The sequence below is a fragment of the Cynoglossus semilaevis genome, chromosome 20 (genome assembly GCF_000523025.1).
Source record: "Cynoglossus semilaevis isolate Cse_v1.0 chromosome 20, Cse_v1.0, whole genome shotgun sequence".
In the NCBI taxonomy this organism is placed as follows: Eukaryota; Metazoa; Chordata; class Actinopteri; order Pleuronectiformes; family Cynoglossidae; genus Cynoglossus; species Cynoglossus semilaevis.
Genome location: NC_024326.1, coordinates 5,309,255 through 5,325,049, shown reverse-complemented (window position 1 = coordinate 5,325,049; position 15,795 = coordinate 5,309,255). Strand labels below are relative to the sequence as shown.

The following is a 15,795-nucleotide window of genomic DNA, read 5'->3' as shown; positions in this document are numbered from 1 at the left end:
GTCCTGAGACGTTTACCTCAGTTTTTTAGGGGGCAAACGGCTGCATACATCGGTATCGGTAAATATCGGAATCGGAAATTAAATGTTTGGACAATAACGGCATATCGGATATCGATATATATTTACAAGTCTCTGAATTAGACCAACTACGGACTTCTCTACTCAACCTTAAAGGGGACACATTATGCAAAGTTGACTTTGTCTGGGTTTTTTTTTTTAAGTCGCAAAGCTCTGGAGTGTCGGTAAAAGCTAGGTAGATATTTAAAGTCTGTAGGAAATGTATTCCTACATAAAGTAACATATACATGGACTGTATTATTGAACATACAATTCAAACTAGGGCTATAGAAAATGTGGAGAATGAATTCTTTGTTTGCGCATTATGTGCTTTTCGCTAATGTTGCCAACATTAGCGCTCTGTATAATCTGTACTGTAGGATCGAGTACTACATCACAGCGTCGGAAGCAGTCAGAGGTTCCTTTCAATCTTTAGCCGCAGTTGCTTCTGCCTCCTACATGAAATATTTAACCCATCTGGTAAAAGCATCAGCGCTGATGACGGTGGTGCTCGGAAGCATGAAAATCATTGCTTTCTTCTTCAGGTTTTTACCTACAAGACCTACATTTGTGCATCAAACAGCAAAAAAAAAACAGGGTCTCTGTATATGGCTTTTGAAGTGTAGGGATTTGTTTGGGGGGTGGGAGGGGGCAGTGTGGGGCAGAAATTGAAGACTTCATCATCCCTTGCTCTTATGAATTAGGGACAAACTCGTGGAGAAAGAGAAAGAAACCTGGGAATAAAAGTCAGAGCTACTGGAGCGAACGCTCAGGCTCATGGATGAGCGCTCACTTAAACGCACACAACCCACCCTCGCTCTCTCACGCACACACATTGGCTTTTGTGTTTTGTGAGCACTTCATATAGACCAGGCATGGGCAAACTAAGGCCCGGCGGCCGAATGCGGCCCATTCAGTTTTTGAATCCGACCCGCCGAACTTCTCCAAATTCTATAATTTATTTATATTGTCATTAGACGTCTGCCTTTTTCCTGCAATGCCCATGTTTCCCCAATAGATGGCGTAGAAAATGATACAATTATTTTAGCCTTTACACGTTACTTTTACACGTCGTTTATCTTAGTTCGCATGAACCCTCCATCTCTCTGCTCCTGACCCGGCGTCCCTGTTCAATTTTAGGACAGCTGCGGCCCACGCCTGCGCTAACCTGAACCGTTGCAAATATATGCCTCATCATAAACCTTACTTTAACTCCAATCTAGCCCTAATTGTAATACTTACTACAAACTAAGTCTTGGACCTCAAAATACATTCACCCTAAGACACACGTTAAGGATAAAGTGTCCCCTCAATATTAGTGTTTTTTTTTGTTTCCAAATGTATTTGTTAAATTGTATATCTTTGAATACGCTTTTCAGCCTGGAGCTCATAACGTCTTGGACATGGGTCTGGAGAAACCAAATAACTTCAGTTTTCGAGTTACACTGGTCAGTGACATCATCACAAATCCTTACTGGCTTTTAAATACGTGGTAGTATGTGGTGACTGTTTGGATCTGTGAAATATACATCTCCCAATTCCCTAATGTCTGTTTTTGTCGTTTAACCGCCTTCCCTTTTTCTACTGGGATATTTTTTTCCAAGTAAGTTTCCAATCTCTGTATACCATATATATATATATATATACAATGGGGGAAATAAGTATTGAACGCATGAACTTTTTTGTCATTACATTTATTTCCAAAGATGCAATTCATGTGACATTTCTTCCAGACACTGGTATTAACTTAAATAATCCACACATAAAAAGAAATCACAACATTCAAATCCATAAATAGTGATTATGTGGAATTAAGTGCAATAACACAGGAAAAAAGTATTGAACACACCATGGGAAAGCTGTATAGTTTGGCTATATATATATATATTTACTTGTGTGTGCATTAGCTATTAGCTAAGTTTAGAAGATTTTGCTCCTCTTGAGCCTCTTTGCTAATTATGAGATGCTATTGCTACACACAGTATGCGTTTACTTATTGCCTATTATTTTTTGTTATGTTTTCTTTTGGCTTATTATAGCAGTAATTTTCACCCTCACGTCTACCTGATTTTCGTAAGCCTAGCTTGTGGTTTTTTTTGTCAAACTATTTCCTTGGCTAACTTTAGCAAGTTTTGCAAAATTTTGTTTTTGTTGAACTACCTTTAAATGAAAAACTACATTCACTCTGTTTGCTAACTCGTAGTTACCGTTACTCCTTTTTTTCAAGTTATAAAAATTGTAATTTTACTGATTATCATTCAACTTCCATATGAATGTGTTAAATTGTCTTTTAACATCGTTTTAATTTTTTTTTTTTTTTTACAGAACTAGAACAGTGACTATTTCAAAAGAGAGGTAAACAACATTGACAAAATATCACAAAGTGTGTGTTACGGCTAATTTCTGAGCAAATGTGTGCGCGTTTTTGTTTTTTGGTTTACAGATTGAATATTGCAGAAGAGCGCTGGGAAGAAACCGTGTAAAGTCTTCCATCTGCTTGGAGGGGTGAGTGTCAGCATGACGATGAGTGCTGTTATCTAAACTGTCTCCAACATCAGCACATATCCATAAGGTCTAATGAATGTGAGGCAGCCTAAGCTTTACACACACACACACACACACCAGGGCTTAGTGCCTTCACTGTAAGAGCCATTAATGGATTCTTCCTAAGGCATATAAAGTATTAGAGGCCATTAAGTCTGCTATGATCTGCACGACGCTAATACAATAATACTGCGTGCGTTCCTGTGTGTGCGCGCGCGTTCGCAGTTTCGTGAAATACAGCGAGCAGTACCAGGACCACGATCCCATTATGCAAGGCTGCCTTCCCAGTAACCCCTGGATCTCGGACGACCCGTCACACTGGACCATGAATGCAGACATGTGAGACGCAAACCATCGCAGGATTTTACAATTTCAAAAAAAAAAAAAATCCAAATCGAAGTTTTGTTTTTAATATGGAGTAGTAAAAGTAGATAAATCCAAAAAAATGAGTGACTCGTACATGTTTGTGTGCGTGTGAACAGAGTTCTCACCCCGACGCGTCTCCGGGTGGAGCGCTGGAGCTTCAGCTTCCGGGAGCTTCTCAACGACGTCATGGGGAGAAGGGAGTTCATGACCTACCTGGAGAAAGAGTTCAGTGGTGAGGAAGAGGAGACTGATGTTTTAATCTAATAGAACAACATTTATTATGGTATAATACACGTGTCAAACTCAAGGCCCGGGGACCAAATGTGGCCCGCCAAGCTGTTTTGTGTGGCCCGCAGGAGCCTGAAACTATTAATGGATATGTCTGGATTTTCTTTGACTGAAGTAAATTAGTAAAAATGTAAAGTATTTTTTCCCACTGCAGCCCGGGACCAAATTACCTTTGGACCGGTACTGGTCCGCGGACCAGGGATTGGGGACCCCTGATCTATACAGTCTTCCATTTACAACCGTACTGCTGATGTTGAAAATTAATTTGACACCCCTGGAATAATACATGGAGATGTCGACTCTAGATCAGGCATGGGCAAACTAAGGTCCGGGGGCCGGATGCGGCCCGTTAATCTTTATAATCCGGCCCGCCAAAATTTTCCAAATTATATAATTTATTTATATTATTATAATACTTCTATCTTTTCCCTGCAATACCCACGTTTCCCCAATAGATGGCGTTGAAAATGATACATTTATTAAAACACGTTTCCCCAATAGATGGCGTGGAAATGATATTTATTATTGATAAATATTTAGCATTTTAGCCTTTATGTATGACTTACGCTCCTGACCCGGTCCCCCCTGTTCAAATTTTAGGACAATTGTGGCCCATGAGTCAAAAGTTCGCCCACACCTGCTTATGACTTACGCTCCTGACCCGGTCCCCTTGTTCAAATTTTAGGACAATTGTGGTCCACGAGTCAAAAGTTCGCCCACGCCTGCCCTAGATATTTGCAGCATAAAACAGAAAGGTATAAGGATTCACGACACACCTTGGCGTCATTATACAAGAAGCTTCTGGAGGCTGTGATTTTCCATGGAGGCTGTCCGTGCTATAAAAAGGTCTCTTCGGTCTTCTTGTTTTCCTGCATCTGTTTCCATCACCTCACCCTCTGCTTCTCTGCTTTCCCCTCAGCGGAGAATCTGTGTTTCTGGCAGGCCTGTGAGAACATCAGACACGGAGAAAGTTCAAAGATAGTGGAGAAAGTGGAAGAAATCTACAAGTGAGTGTATGGGCGGAAGTCAGACCTTTAGATCAAAAATCAGACGATCCATTTTTTTTTCTCCCCTCTTTCTGTTTCGTACAGAACATTCCTGGCACCTGGAGCAGCTCGTTGGGTGAACATTGACAGTAAGACCATGGACATTACCCTGGCTGGGATCAAACACCCGCATCGTTTTGTTATGGATGACGCACAGACGCACATTTACTTCCTCATGAAAAAGGTGTCCCACTGTTTTTGACTTGGGAGCTACTATTCACACGGCTATTCACAAAATGCTAAATATATACATATATAAGATGAACATTATATATTACAGTCATACAGTACAGTCATAACACAAATACTATAAATAACAAGTCCATGTTTTTTCTCCTTCGTTTTCATGCAAAGTACAAGTATATTACACATTTAGTTTTATTCATTCATATTTAATGAAATATCATTTTATAAAAAATATCCATATATTTGTATATATTTTTTCTAAATTCATCAAGCGGGCCAGACTGATCAAAAATTTAAATAGAAATAAATATTAGCAAATAAACGTACTTTTCACAGTGTACAACTTAATAAAAAAAACAACAAGCCTAGATTGCCCTCTAGTGGCTGTCAGTGTAAAAATGACAAACATGTCAATTTTCAGTGGTACAGGAGTAGCAGATACTGGTACACAAGCCTAGAGTGCCCTCTAGCGGCTGTCGGTGTGAAAATAACGAGCATGTCAATTTGGTGGGCCGCATTTGGCCCGCGGGCCTCGAGTTGGAAGCTTGGTACAGTAGATTAGGAATTGTGTGTTGAAACGGTAGAAGAAACGTACAAGTGTTTGTGTGTGTGTGTGTGCATTTTCCAGGACTCATACCCGCGATATCTGAAGTCCGACTTATACAAGAACATGTTGGTGAAAGCTATCGTCCCACAGGAGACTAAGAAAAGGTACCGCGTTATATATACTGTATATTGTAAACAATTCGTCCTCTAACTTTATTTTTTTTTTTTCCTTCCCTCTCAGCGTGTTTCCCTTCATTGAGACGCCAGCGTCACGCCAGCCCATCCCCTGCTCAGGCCTCTGTTCAGGTTTTGGAGGACAGAGGGCGAGCACAGGGAGCGGGGCAGGCGAGTAGCAACGCCGCCGCCGGCTTCCAGGCCTGATCGTCCTCGGGTTTTTTTTTTCACATTACGTCTCAACTGCGGTAAAGCTGTAGCATTCACCTCGGTCTAGAATATCCATACAGAGCTTCCTCCCAGACACAGCACTTCTCGGCATTGTTGTCAGAGAACAGAGAACAGCTTTTAGATCTAAGGTTAGTACTGCAAACTCACCCTGTGTCTAGTGTCCATCCCATACAGTATCAACCCTTCTAGTTCATTGATATTATATACATTGACTCCTAAAAAAATTAAAAAAAAAACATATCTTCCTCTCTGACTTTATTGCTATTGATAAACAGTAAAGTCGTCACAAGCGGCTCTTAGGTATTTATAGAGGATAGTTATGTATAGTATTACAGTGAAATGATACAAATGATTCACGTTCAGGATATGTTTGAAAAATAATATTTCATTAAATATGAATAGATAGTAATATTAATAATATCTAATGTACTTTTTTGCATGAAAACAAAGGAGGAAAAACATGGACTTACTCTTGTTTATAGATAATTAGGTTATGGTTGCACTGGTCCGGCCCACTCGACATCTAATTTGGGTTGTATGCAGCCAGTGAATTCAAATGAGTTTGACACCGATGAAACCGGGACGAAAGTTGCCCGCTTGATGAATTCTGAGAAAAAAAAAAATACACAAACACTTTAACACATTAAAAATGGCAATTTCTCTACTGTATTTACACAAACACTTTAACACATTAAAAATGACAATTTCTCTACTGTACTTTTTTTGCATGAAAACAAACAAAAAAAAAAAGGACAGACTTATTGTTATTTATAGGTATTAAGGCTATGATTGTAATGGCAGTAGCATAGCAGTCTCTGATATATTGATTTTTTTTGTACTTCGTTTTGGTCCAACCTGGTCCCTCTAATGGATATGACTACATTTGCACTTAACCACCTCCCATCAAACCCTAACAACGCAATACAAATGCACTCAAGTGCTTTCCCAGGACTTGGGCAAAGTAGGCGATGAGTAAACAAGTCGGATGAAAATAAGATTCGAAGGACTGTGTGTTTTTTTTTTCAAAACCGGCATTTTCCAGATTTCTGAGGATTAGGATAATCTGCTTTCCCTCCATTTCTCAATCTAGCCTAAGTGAATAGATGTGTGTGTGTGTGAGCTGTCGTAGACCGATCGTCCTCCTGCATCTCTGAATGTCTCCCTCAGAGAAAATACAAACGAATCCCCCCCTTCTAAACTATAAAAATGAACAGACAAATAAAACAAATTGTTATTTTTTTAAAGGTTATTCTTGAGGAAAAAAAAAGGTCACATTCAAATTTTACAAGTCAAACTGCAAACAAACAGGTGGCAAAAAAGAGGCAGAGTGCAGAAATGATTATAAATAATCACAAGGAAATTGATCAAACACCATCAACGACCTGGAAATAAATAAGGAACGATTATATCCGTACTGTTCATAACAGTGACAACAGAGGCACACTTGTCTCCATATACATTCATTAGACGCCCGTTCATACATGCAGTGCAGACAATATGGTTCTATGACACGTACATTACACAGATCATTTTCCTAAAAGAGTGGAAGAATAAACGAAACTATGTCTTTTGATTTGATTTGAGTGCAAAGTGTAAAAGTGACTGACCTCGTTTCATTTATGACATTTAAAGACCCCGGATTTGTATTACAGCAGTGAGGAGAAATAAAAAAAAAAAAGAAAAATTACACATGTACAGTTATAACCAGGGCAAGAATACTGAGAGCGAATAAATATGTAGTTTCTAAGAATTTAACTGTATTCAGAGAAAATTGCATACACATTTGTTGATAAATATGTTAAATTTCACTTGGTCACGCGGGTGTTAGCACGAGGGGATAGCATAAATGTTGGAAAGGCAAATTAAAGTGAGCCAGTTCATGCTAGAAAAATGTCCGAACACTTAACTTCCGATTATTGAATTTTTACTCTGCCTGTTGGATTTATAGAAATACAGGCAGCTACGAGACAACGACATTTTTAAATCCAGGCTTTGAATAGAAGTTTTGATTAGAAAACACAGTGATATACTATAAAGAGATTTTTACAAAGTGCTTGTTCACTATATATATATATATATATATATTTATATATATATATACACATACATATATATACATATACATATATATATACAAATACATATATACATATACATATATACACACATATATACATATATACACACATATATATAGTCCACTTCCCTCCACGGACTCTTTGTGACGTCCTGCCGTGCTATACTGTATATGTTTAAGATTTATTCCCTAGCCTTGAGGTCATGGGTCGTGTGGTCTCTCACCTGAAGGGTTGGGTTTTTGTACATTAGCTGGTGTAAGTCAGATCACACAGTAAGTTCAAACTCATCGGAAGACACTCACAGGCTGGAAGAACACGACTCACCATCTCCAAATCCACTATGTGACGGTGTAAAGTTCATCCTTACCATTCTCGCAAAGCGTGTATCCACAAACCCGGGGTTTCCAACTCAAAGCCCACCTCCAGTTCCAGTTCCAGTTCCAGTCCCAGCCTCTGCTCCAGCCCAGAACCTCCCTGTTCTTCTCCTTCGGAGGCAGCAGGAACACCACACAGCTGGCCATCAAGATGTGCCACAGTGAGTGAGTGTAGTAGTAGTTTTTCTCTGTTCCGCCGAAAACGTACAAACAAATCCCTATCAGAGCACACGTGATTCCAGGGAGCAGGAAGAAAACCCAGCGCCGCCAACCGGGCGGGTAACACTGATTTCTACGTAGCCCTCGATACACCTGTGGGTGTCAAAACAACAAATTATTTATCAAATGTTAAAGTAATGACAGCTAATGTACGTTTTAATGGACGTCTTACCCATGCAGTGACCATAATCACGAGTGCACAAAGAACAGGGCCAAGCAGGTTCCACAGGCCTTTGCGGTCCAGTTGCATCGACATGGCAATCAGCAGAGTTCCCAGCATGAACAAAGACTACGCACATATAGATGTAATGCTGAGAAAATACAGCTGAAGTTCGGGGATTTTTAGATACATCCTTCTTTGTGGTCTTACATATTTGAAAAGGTCTCTGATGCGAGCCATGCACAGGATGGTGACCCAGATACAGCAGACTGACCCCAGAAAGTCACAGTACTGCAGAGTGTCGTAGTCCATTATACAGGCCACGGCCACCCCGGGCTGGTCACACGCATGGTAGAACTAACGGATAGAGAGGGACAAAGAAACAGAAGCAGGGTCAGTCAACTCTGCAAGTCAGTAAAAAAAAAAAAAAAAAAAATTAATGCTTTACTAGCCAACGTTACCGTAGAGAAGAACATGGTGAAGAGGTAGACAGATGCTTCGGTGAAGTAGTAGCGTTTGATGGCCACCACGATGACGGGCAGGAAGAAGAGGTTACTCAGGGTCAGCAGCAGAGTTGCCGTCACCTGGTGGAGGTACGACTGAGCCTTGGAGCCATCGGTGCAGCCCCAGCCATCCCAGCCTGCGCACACATACATTAACAATTATTTAAGTTTCACACCAAAGACCCGCGGGCCACAACTGTCCTAAAATTGAACAGGGGGGTCGGGTCAGGAGCAGATAGATGGATAAACATGTTAAACTCATGCATAAAGGCTAAAATGCTAAATTGCTTTTGTCATTTTCGACGCCATCTATTGGGGAAACATGGGTATTGCAGGGAAAAGGCAGAAGTATAATGATAATATATATAAATTATAGAATTTGGAAAGGTTTGGCGGGCCGGATTTAAAAGCTGAACGGGCCACATCCGGCCCCCGGGCCTTAGTTTGCCCATGGCTGGACTATATGGTATGTAGTATGTGTTTCTGTGTGTGGTACCTGCTTTGCAGACACAAGCGCTGTACAGGTAACTGTAGGATCTCAGGAGTCTGCATTCTCCATATGTCCCACAGTCGTCCACGCAGGCACTGACAGACACCTCTGGGGCGACCTGTACCACGGTTGGCCCCCGACTTTCACTGCTGCATATATATAAAAAAAAAAAAAACATTTAGAAAAAAAATTTTTACATTTTTTTTTGTTTGTTGTTGTTGTACCAAACTGCACCACTAGGTGACACTGTGGGGCTGCAGATTTTGTGCTTGGCTTGACTCACTTATCTTGGCTTAATTTGTCTGCTTTTAACTAGGTGACACTGTGGGGCTGCAGATTTTATGCTTGGCTTAATTTGTCTGCTTTTAACGGTACATTCAAGCTATTTTAAGACTACATAAATGTCACAAAAAAAAACTATTAATATTGCACAAAAATTTTAATTTTAGGTGATAAAACAAAAGATAAAATGTATTTCAAAGTCTGTTACCTGTTGTAGATAAGCTGCAGGGTGAGGTACCAGGTGGCAGACTGAGGAAACGGCAGCCTGAGCACAGCTTTAGGAACACTGGCATTTACAACAAGTCTGTAACCTGCAGAGAAATCTGCACAAAAGACACAAGGAGGGTCTTTAATACGATAACAAACAGTCCCCTAATGTAAAAGCCTCGTGTTTGTGGCTGTAGAAGTTCACCAGACAAGTTCATTATATCCTAAATTACAACGGTTCAAATCACCAGACGTGTTCTCTGTGATACCTGTGAAACAGGACTGGTTGAGGTGAAGAACTGGAGCCCCTTGAGAGAAACAGGCCACCACACTGTGACTGGTCCCTAGAGTCACATTTGTCTGCAAACAACACACACACACACAATTATGCCAATCAAATACTGCTTCAATAAAACCGACAATTTTCTGACTTGACTTTTCCGCACTGACGCGGACATACTCACAGCGTTGATTGTAAGCTGCAGGTTCAACGTCCCACCGGTGGCCTGCGTGGGCAGAGGATAACTTAACAGCGTGGGGTGCGTGTCGGTCACATTGACGTTAGGTCCTTTCACGGGACTGTATCGTAGCGACAGCACGTCAGCTTCCTCGTACAGGACGGGGACGTTCCACAAACAACCAGGAGATGGCGCTGGCACAGACACGGATGCTGCTGATTCACTTTTGGAAGTGACCTCGGGTGTGTTCCCCGTGCTGTTTCCCTCTGACGTGGAGTTAGTGTTGGTGATGTTACCCTGAAACGTACTGAGGTCATCGTCTGGGTTAAGGCCGACACTGTCTGGTTTACATTCCACTAAAAAAAAAAAAACAATCTGTGAATTCAGGGAAACAAAATGTGAGATTTTCTAAAGTTCTATACGCAAATAAAATCTCCTAGAGTCACCTGTGCTGTAGGAGGCAATGCTAAAATTTACGGTGCGGTTGTCCTGGTTGCTCTCGACAACAACTCGCAGCCATGTGTCCCATGGAGGGTGAAGGAGCACAGCGGAGCAGCCGGTCCCCGAGCAGTTGACTGTGACTTGGCTGTGCTGCAGAGGAGCTGATGAGCCAAGTTTAAGAATCAGCGGACAGTCTCCGTCGTCACTGCCACTCAACGATGACGAACAGTCGGCCACGGAAACCGAGAGAGAGGAGACAAACTCTGGAACGTACAACCTGAAAACAGACAGAAAAACTTAGATAAAAGATATAACCGATCAAGACTAAATAGAACTTAAAAATCACCCAGCGGCCGACACTTACTTAAGGCGTGATGGTTTCTCAGGTGTGGCGGTTTGTTGGAGGAGTGCCCCCTGCTGTAGAATCGGAACATCAACCGCTCGCCTTATTGACAGCTGGGGCTGGAATACATATGAGCACGATGGAAAACCCTGTTGGATGAAAAGATCAATTATAATTTATATTACATCATATCTATCGACTTTCCATCCACTTATTTATTGCAGTAGTACACAGATGATTTGTTGTTTCGCTCCATGATTCACCTGCAGCTTAAAAATATCATCTCAAAGCCCAGCGTGCATTTGCCGAGGGTTCAACTTCCAATCAGACTCCCAGCTTGCATTTGACAGGCCTCACTGATGAAGTCTACAGCCGACAATATGGCTGACACAACTGCCAAATCGACTGCCAGGTACCGTGACTGATGAAGTTTTGAAAGTTACGACTTGTGACATTCCGCAAGCCACAGCCAGATATATATAGTGTATATATAATGAAAATTAGGACCAGCATTAGAACAAAGCTTAGTGCAACATAATGACTCTGTTGTTAGGAAAGAATGTTGCAGAGCTACTTTACATAACAAGACAACTGCCCACTTACTTCAGAATGTGGTTGAACCGGTCAAAGTCACAGACTAAATTCCCATCAACACACAAACGCGACTCATAACTAAAGCCTGTTGTTGTCAAAAAACACAACATTGAAATAAGTAAAAGAAAGTTATAGACCAGCTCAAGTAATAAATAAGGACTTCCAATGCACATCAGAAAAACAGAAGAATATTCTTTCATTCATCTTCTAGCAATTAACCTCAGGACAGTTTACCAGCACATCACAGGCCGTATGGCACAATATAATGAAATACATACTCTATATGTTACTGATTTAGTCAAATTTTTAGATTTAATTTAAAATTAGCATGGCATCTGCAAATACTTCCTTTATTTTTTTTTTTTTTTACTCTTGACAAAAGCAGAGTATCCAAGTAAAAACATACTAACTCCATACAGGAAGACTAGGAATTGAACCAGCAAACCACTGATTGTTTCACTGTAGGGCCTCAAAAGAAGCGTGTGTGTTTGTGATAAATACACATACTTTAAAACAATATTTCAATTTAGAAAAAAAAAAATCACAACAATATAAACATAAAAAGCAGAGAGCAAATGTAAACAAGTGAAAAAAAATCTTATCACTTCTTAAATATATATTATGATAATATTGTGTGAAAATCATACAAGAAAAAAAATCATAATAATCATAAATAATAAGCATGTTTTTTGATAGGAATTTTCAAATGGAATGCTTGACATTTTGGACGTTTTCAAACTATTTAATCTGATGTGCGAAGTGTTTTCTGAAAGAGGGTTACACACCTTCTGTTCTATCCGACCGTCATCTTCAGGCAGGTGTGCTGCAACGTACCAGTCGCCAGCCGAAGGGTACGTGAGATTTACAGTAGTGGAGTTCTGGGAAGCTACCGGAAGGGTCAGGGACAGGCTGGGGCTCCACAGTGTCGAATTAGGGAAAATGGAACCTTTCAGACTTACAACTGGTGGAGCACCCCATCGAAGGTAGCTGCAAATGAGAGAGAAAAAAACAAACAAACGAAACATGACATAAAAAACTAAACAGAGGGCATGACAATTGAAGGAAATAAAGCAAAAACTGTCTCTTACATGGTGACGTTGTTGGTTCCACACGGGAAGGTACTGACTTTGTTGACAGAGAAGAGCCAGCGGGCGATGGCTGTCTCCTCTGGTATATGAAACCTCTGCAGCCTCACGTTGCCGTACCAACTGTACTTTGACAGCTTCTGAGCAGGTTTGGTAGAAAGCTCCGACACAAATGTGACCTCTTTATCTGTATTGAACAACATTTTTTTCTTTCATTTTACAGGTCAGTAAAACGCCATTTTAAAGTCCAACTTCACATTTGTGTAATTGGGCAATTAAGCAATCACTCGTTGAAAAAAACAAACAAAAAAAAAACAGAAACCGGCTCTCTTATTTAACAGCTTGACAGACATAAACTACAATTTCAAAACACATTTGTTAGAAACAAGAAACAGTAGAACAGACTGTGGTATATTCCTATTGTAGCTTCAAGGCAAAGTGCTATCAAATTTAGCCGATAAGCTAAGCTGCTAGCCTTGCCTGTGATTTCTCCTGTCGTAGAAATTAAATTACACTCACCGTCTGCTAATGTCGGGGACGTGACGACGACAAGAAGGAGACAGTGTAGAAAAAACGTCTCCATGGTTCTTTTTTAGTCGCCTGGAACATTACATCGACCTTTTATCCTCCTCGGTTCTCACCGTACTATTAGCAAAGGGGGAGAGTCGTTTGAAACCACTTCCTATTTACTGTGCAGGTAAATGACGCAAGACGTACGTCGCGTGAAACGTTCAGAGCCCGTAGGAAAAGACGTCATTCTAACACTGGTGTAGGTTAACATGGACATTATGCAAAAGATATTTTCTATTTTTTTTCGATTCAATACGACAACATTGACGCATTTATTTAAAAAAAATAATTGCGCCATTTTCCCCCGCATAAAACACGTTTTAATACGACTTATGTTGTATACAAAATTTACCCCAATTGTTCTTCATTTACATATTTGTATACAGTATACTGTATGCGAGGGGCTTGTATGCGTTGAAAGAAATGAAAGAAGTCATGCACATTTTGAATATGAATATAAAAGGGAACATAAAATAATTTAAAAAAAAATCATAAATATGTCACATCATCTTTTGATTCCATCCAGCACCACTGGGTGTCGTACACCAGCAGCGCGTCCTCTCTGTTTGGTATTCTTTCCTCCTCTTTTGTTTTGTAATTATTTGGAGAGTCTGTAGAATTAGTGTGCGTGACACTGGTGTCTTTTTTTTCTTTTCTCGACTTCCTTGATCTGAGCAGAGCTCTTGTGATGGTACCAGCTGTGGTGTTGACGTCTCTTGGCAACAGCGGATCAGCGTTCTGGGGCTGAGACATCTGAAAACTGGGACTGGGCATATCCGTAGCGTAATCATGATAGTCAAATTTCGCTGACAGTTGACCTGCTGAATCCTCGCCCGGTGTTTCTGTCAAATATTTAGGGAAAGTTGGACTCGAGCCTGACCTGTAAAAGGCAACGTGGGATTTTGTTAATATTTTATAGCATGCACTTTTGCACATTTCCTACAAAAGTGAATCACACAATTTCGCCTTAGTGCAGTACCCGAGGGTGCTCCCTGTGGATGCTTGTTCCACCACTGTGACGAGGCTGCTCAGGCTGCCTGATAAGCTGCTCCCTAGACTGACCGTGGCCCCTTGCTCCTCGATCAGCCATCGTAGGGCCTCGATACCCTCGTGCACCGCCACCAACTGTCGCAGGATCTTCACATCAGCAGAACGCAGCAACCTCTAAAAGGGACAGTGAGGGCGGTGAGGTTCTTTTAATGTATGAGTACGTTTGTTCATGTACAACTTAAGTGATCTGACAGAAATGGGGTCGCGATCCAATCTTTGGGAAATAATAACATGGACCAAATATTCATATTTTACTAAATGTAATTCGACAAAAAGTCATGAGCATGAAGTGTTTGTGCATTTTTTTTCACTTTTAAATCCGTCTAATGGGCCAAAATGAATACACTAGCGGGCCAGTTTTGGCCCACGGGCCGCATGTTTGACATCCCTGATATAGACCAACTAAATGATGTGACTGCTGTTAGCTCTGATTGGCTTAGAAAAAAACCAAAACAAAAATAGCTAAATATGAGTCGACAAATATCTAATTCTTTGCACATACCCAATTTGCGATTACCAAATGACACCAGACACAAACAGGGAAACAGGGTCTGTCATTAACAAGTGAAATGAGCACATAGAGTAGAATGCAATAAAACGCCTTGACCTCTTTCAACAAACGTAGCAGCGATGACTAAAACAAGCTGGGCAACTTCTGTCATTGTCAAAATAAGACAAGCGCCAACGTTCAGATGTTTATCGCGGGCTTATCAGCAGACAAGTGCCTTGGGAGAAGATGACTAGCTATTTACACACAACTAGTTTACTTGTTAAAAGCAGGTTTCCTAAAGGCAGTACCTGGCTGACCAATAACAGGAAACAGAAACAAAATATTCCTTAAATAATTTATACTTGTCCTTAAAAATTAGTCACAATACAATTTTGTGTTACTTGTACTGTATGCTACAGTGTTTTATATTAAAATGTGATAATGTGAGAACAGCTGCTAAGTGAAAAGCTAGCTGAAAGTAAAAACAAAATTGGCTTGTTTATCCAGACGTCAAGGCAGAAATATGTAGTCATGTTTAATTTCTCCTAAAAACACACTACCTAAAAAAAAGTAGTATTTTTTATTATTAATGTTTAATAAGTCAAAAATATTTACCAGTTCGTGTTTTAAACTGCTGATTCTGTCCGAAAAGTCTCCACTGAAGTCGGACGTATGGCATCTCCAGTCGTTCACATCTTCAAAGTTGGCGTCTTCTCCACCCATCCAGCTCAGGAGGATCTCGGGTGTTTTCATCCCGACCTTGTTTTCCATCTCTTTCAATTCGGGAAGCAAGACGTTGTGATTTTCTTCCATTTTGAACACGCTGGACAGCACTGAGGAGTAAATGGACGTGTCTTCAGTTATATAAACACAGCAGAGATGTACAGTATTTGGATAAAAAAAAAGTACATTCTATAAATATGAACAACCTACTCACCTTTGCTGTTTTCCTTTCGAGTGCGGCGGCTGCTGCTGCTACTACTGACGCCGCTGACACCGTTTTTACAGCCCAT

The 15,795-nt window shown here is 40.6% G+C and overlaps 3 protein-coding genes across 3 annotated transcripts in view; 1 reads left to right on the top strand and 2 right to left on the bottom strand.

Annotated features, from left to right (window-relative positions):
* rgs11 (regulator of G protein signaling 11) overlaps positions 1–6,103 on the top strand; it is a 9,917-nt gene extending 3,814 nt beyond the window's left edge. The window contains 10 exon segments of the mRNA XM_017042093.2: positions 1,377–1,505; positions 2,389–2,412; positions 2,501–2,562; positions 2,827–2,940; positions 3,084–3,199; positions 4,175–4,262; positions 4,347–4,485; positions 5,116–5,198; positions 5,275–5,287; positions 5,289–6,103. Coding sequence (XP_016897582.1) covers positions 1,377–1,505; positions 2,389–2,412; positions 2,501–2,562; positions 2,827–2,940; positions 3,084–3,199; positions 4,175–4,262; positions 4,347–4,485; positions 5,116–5,198; positions 5,275–5,287; positions 5,289–5,414 — 894 coding nt within the window. The 3' untranslated portion in view covers positions 5,415–6,103.
* Positions 6,104–7,682: 1,579 nt separating this feature from the next.
* pgap6 (post-glycosylphosphatidylinositol attachment to proteins 6) lies at positions 7,683–13,333 on the bottom strand. The gene is made up of 13 exons (XM_008334196.3): positions 13,192–13,333; positions 12,676–12,859; positions 12,373–12,574; positions 11,015–11,142; positions 10,656–10,927; positions 10,216–10,565; positions 10,021–10,111; positions 9,753–9,867; positions 9,269–9,411; positions 8,731–8,909; positions 8,480–8,626; positions 8,282–8,398; positions 7,683–8,202 (listed from the first exon to the last, which is right to left on the bottom strand). The coding sequence occupies exons 1-13, from the start codon at positions 13,253–13,255 to the stop codon at positions 7,855–7,857; spliced, it is 2,340 nt and encodes a 779-aa protein (XP_008332418.2). The 5' UTR covers positions 13,256–13,333; the 3' UTR covers positions 7,683–7,854.
* A 169-nt stretch (positions 13,334–13,502) lies between these two features.
* LOC103396197 (leucine rich adaptor protein 1-like) lies at positions 13,503–15,795 on the bottom strand. Its single transcript, XM_017042092.2, has 4 exons — positions 15,720–15,795; positions 15,398–15,615; positions 14,222–14,406; positions 13,503–14,122 (listed from the first exon to the last, which is right to left on the bottom strand). Exons 1-4 carry the CDS (start codon positions 15,793–15,795, stop codon positions 13,732–13,734), a joined length of 870 nt encoding a protein of 289 aa, XP_016897581.1. The 3' UTR covers positions 13,503–13,731.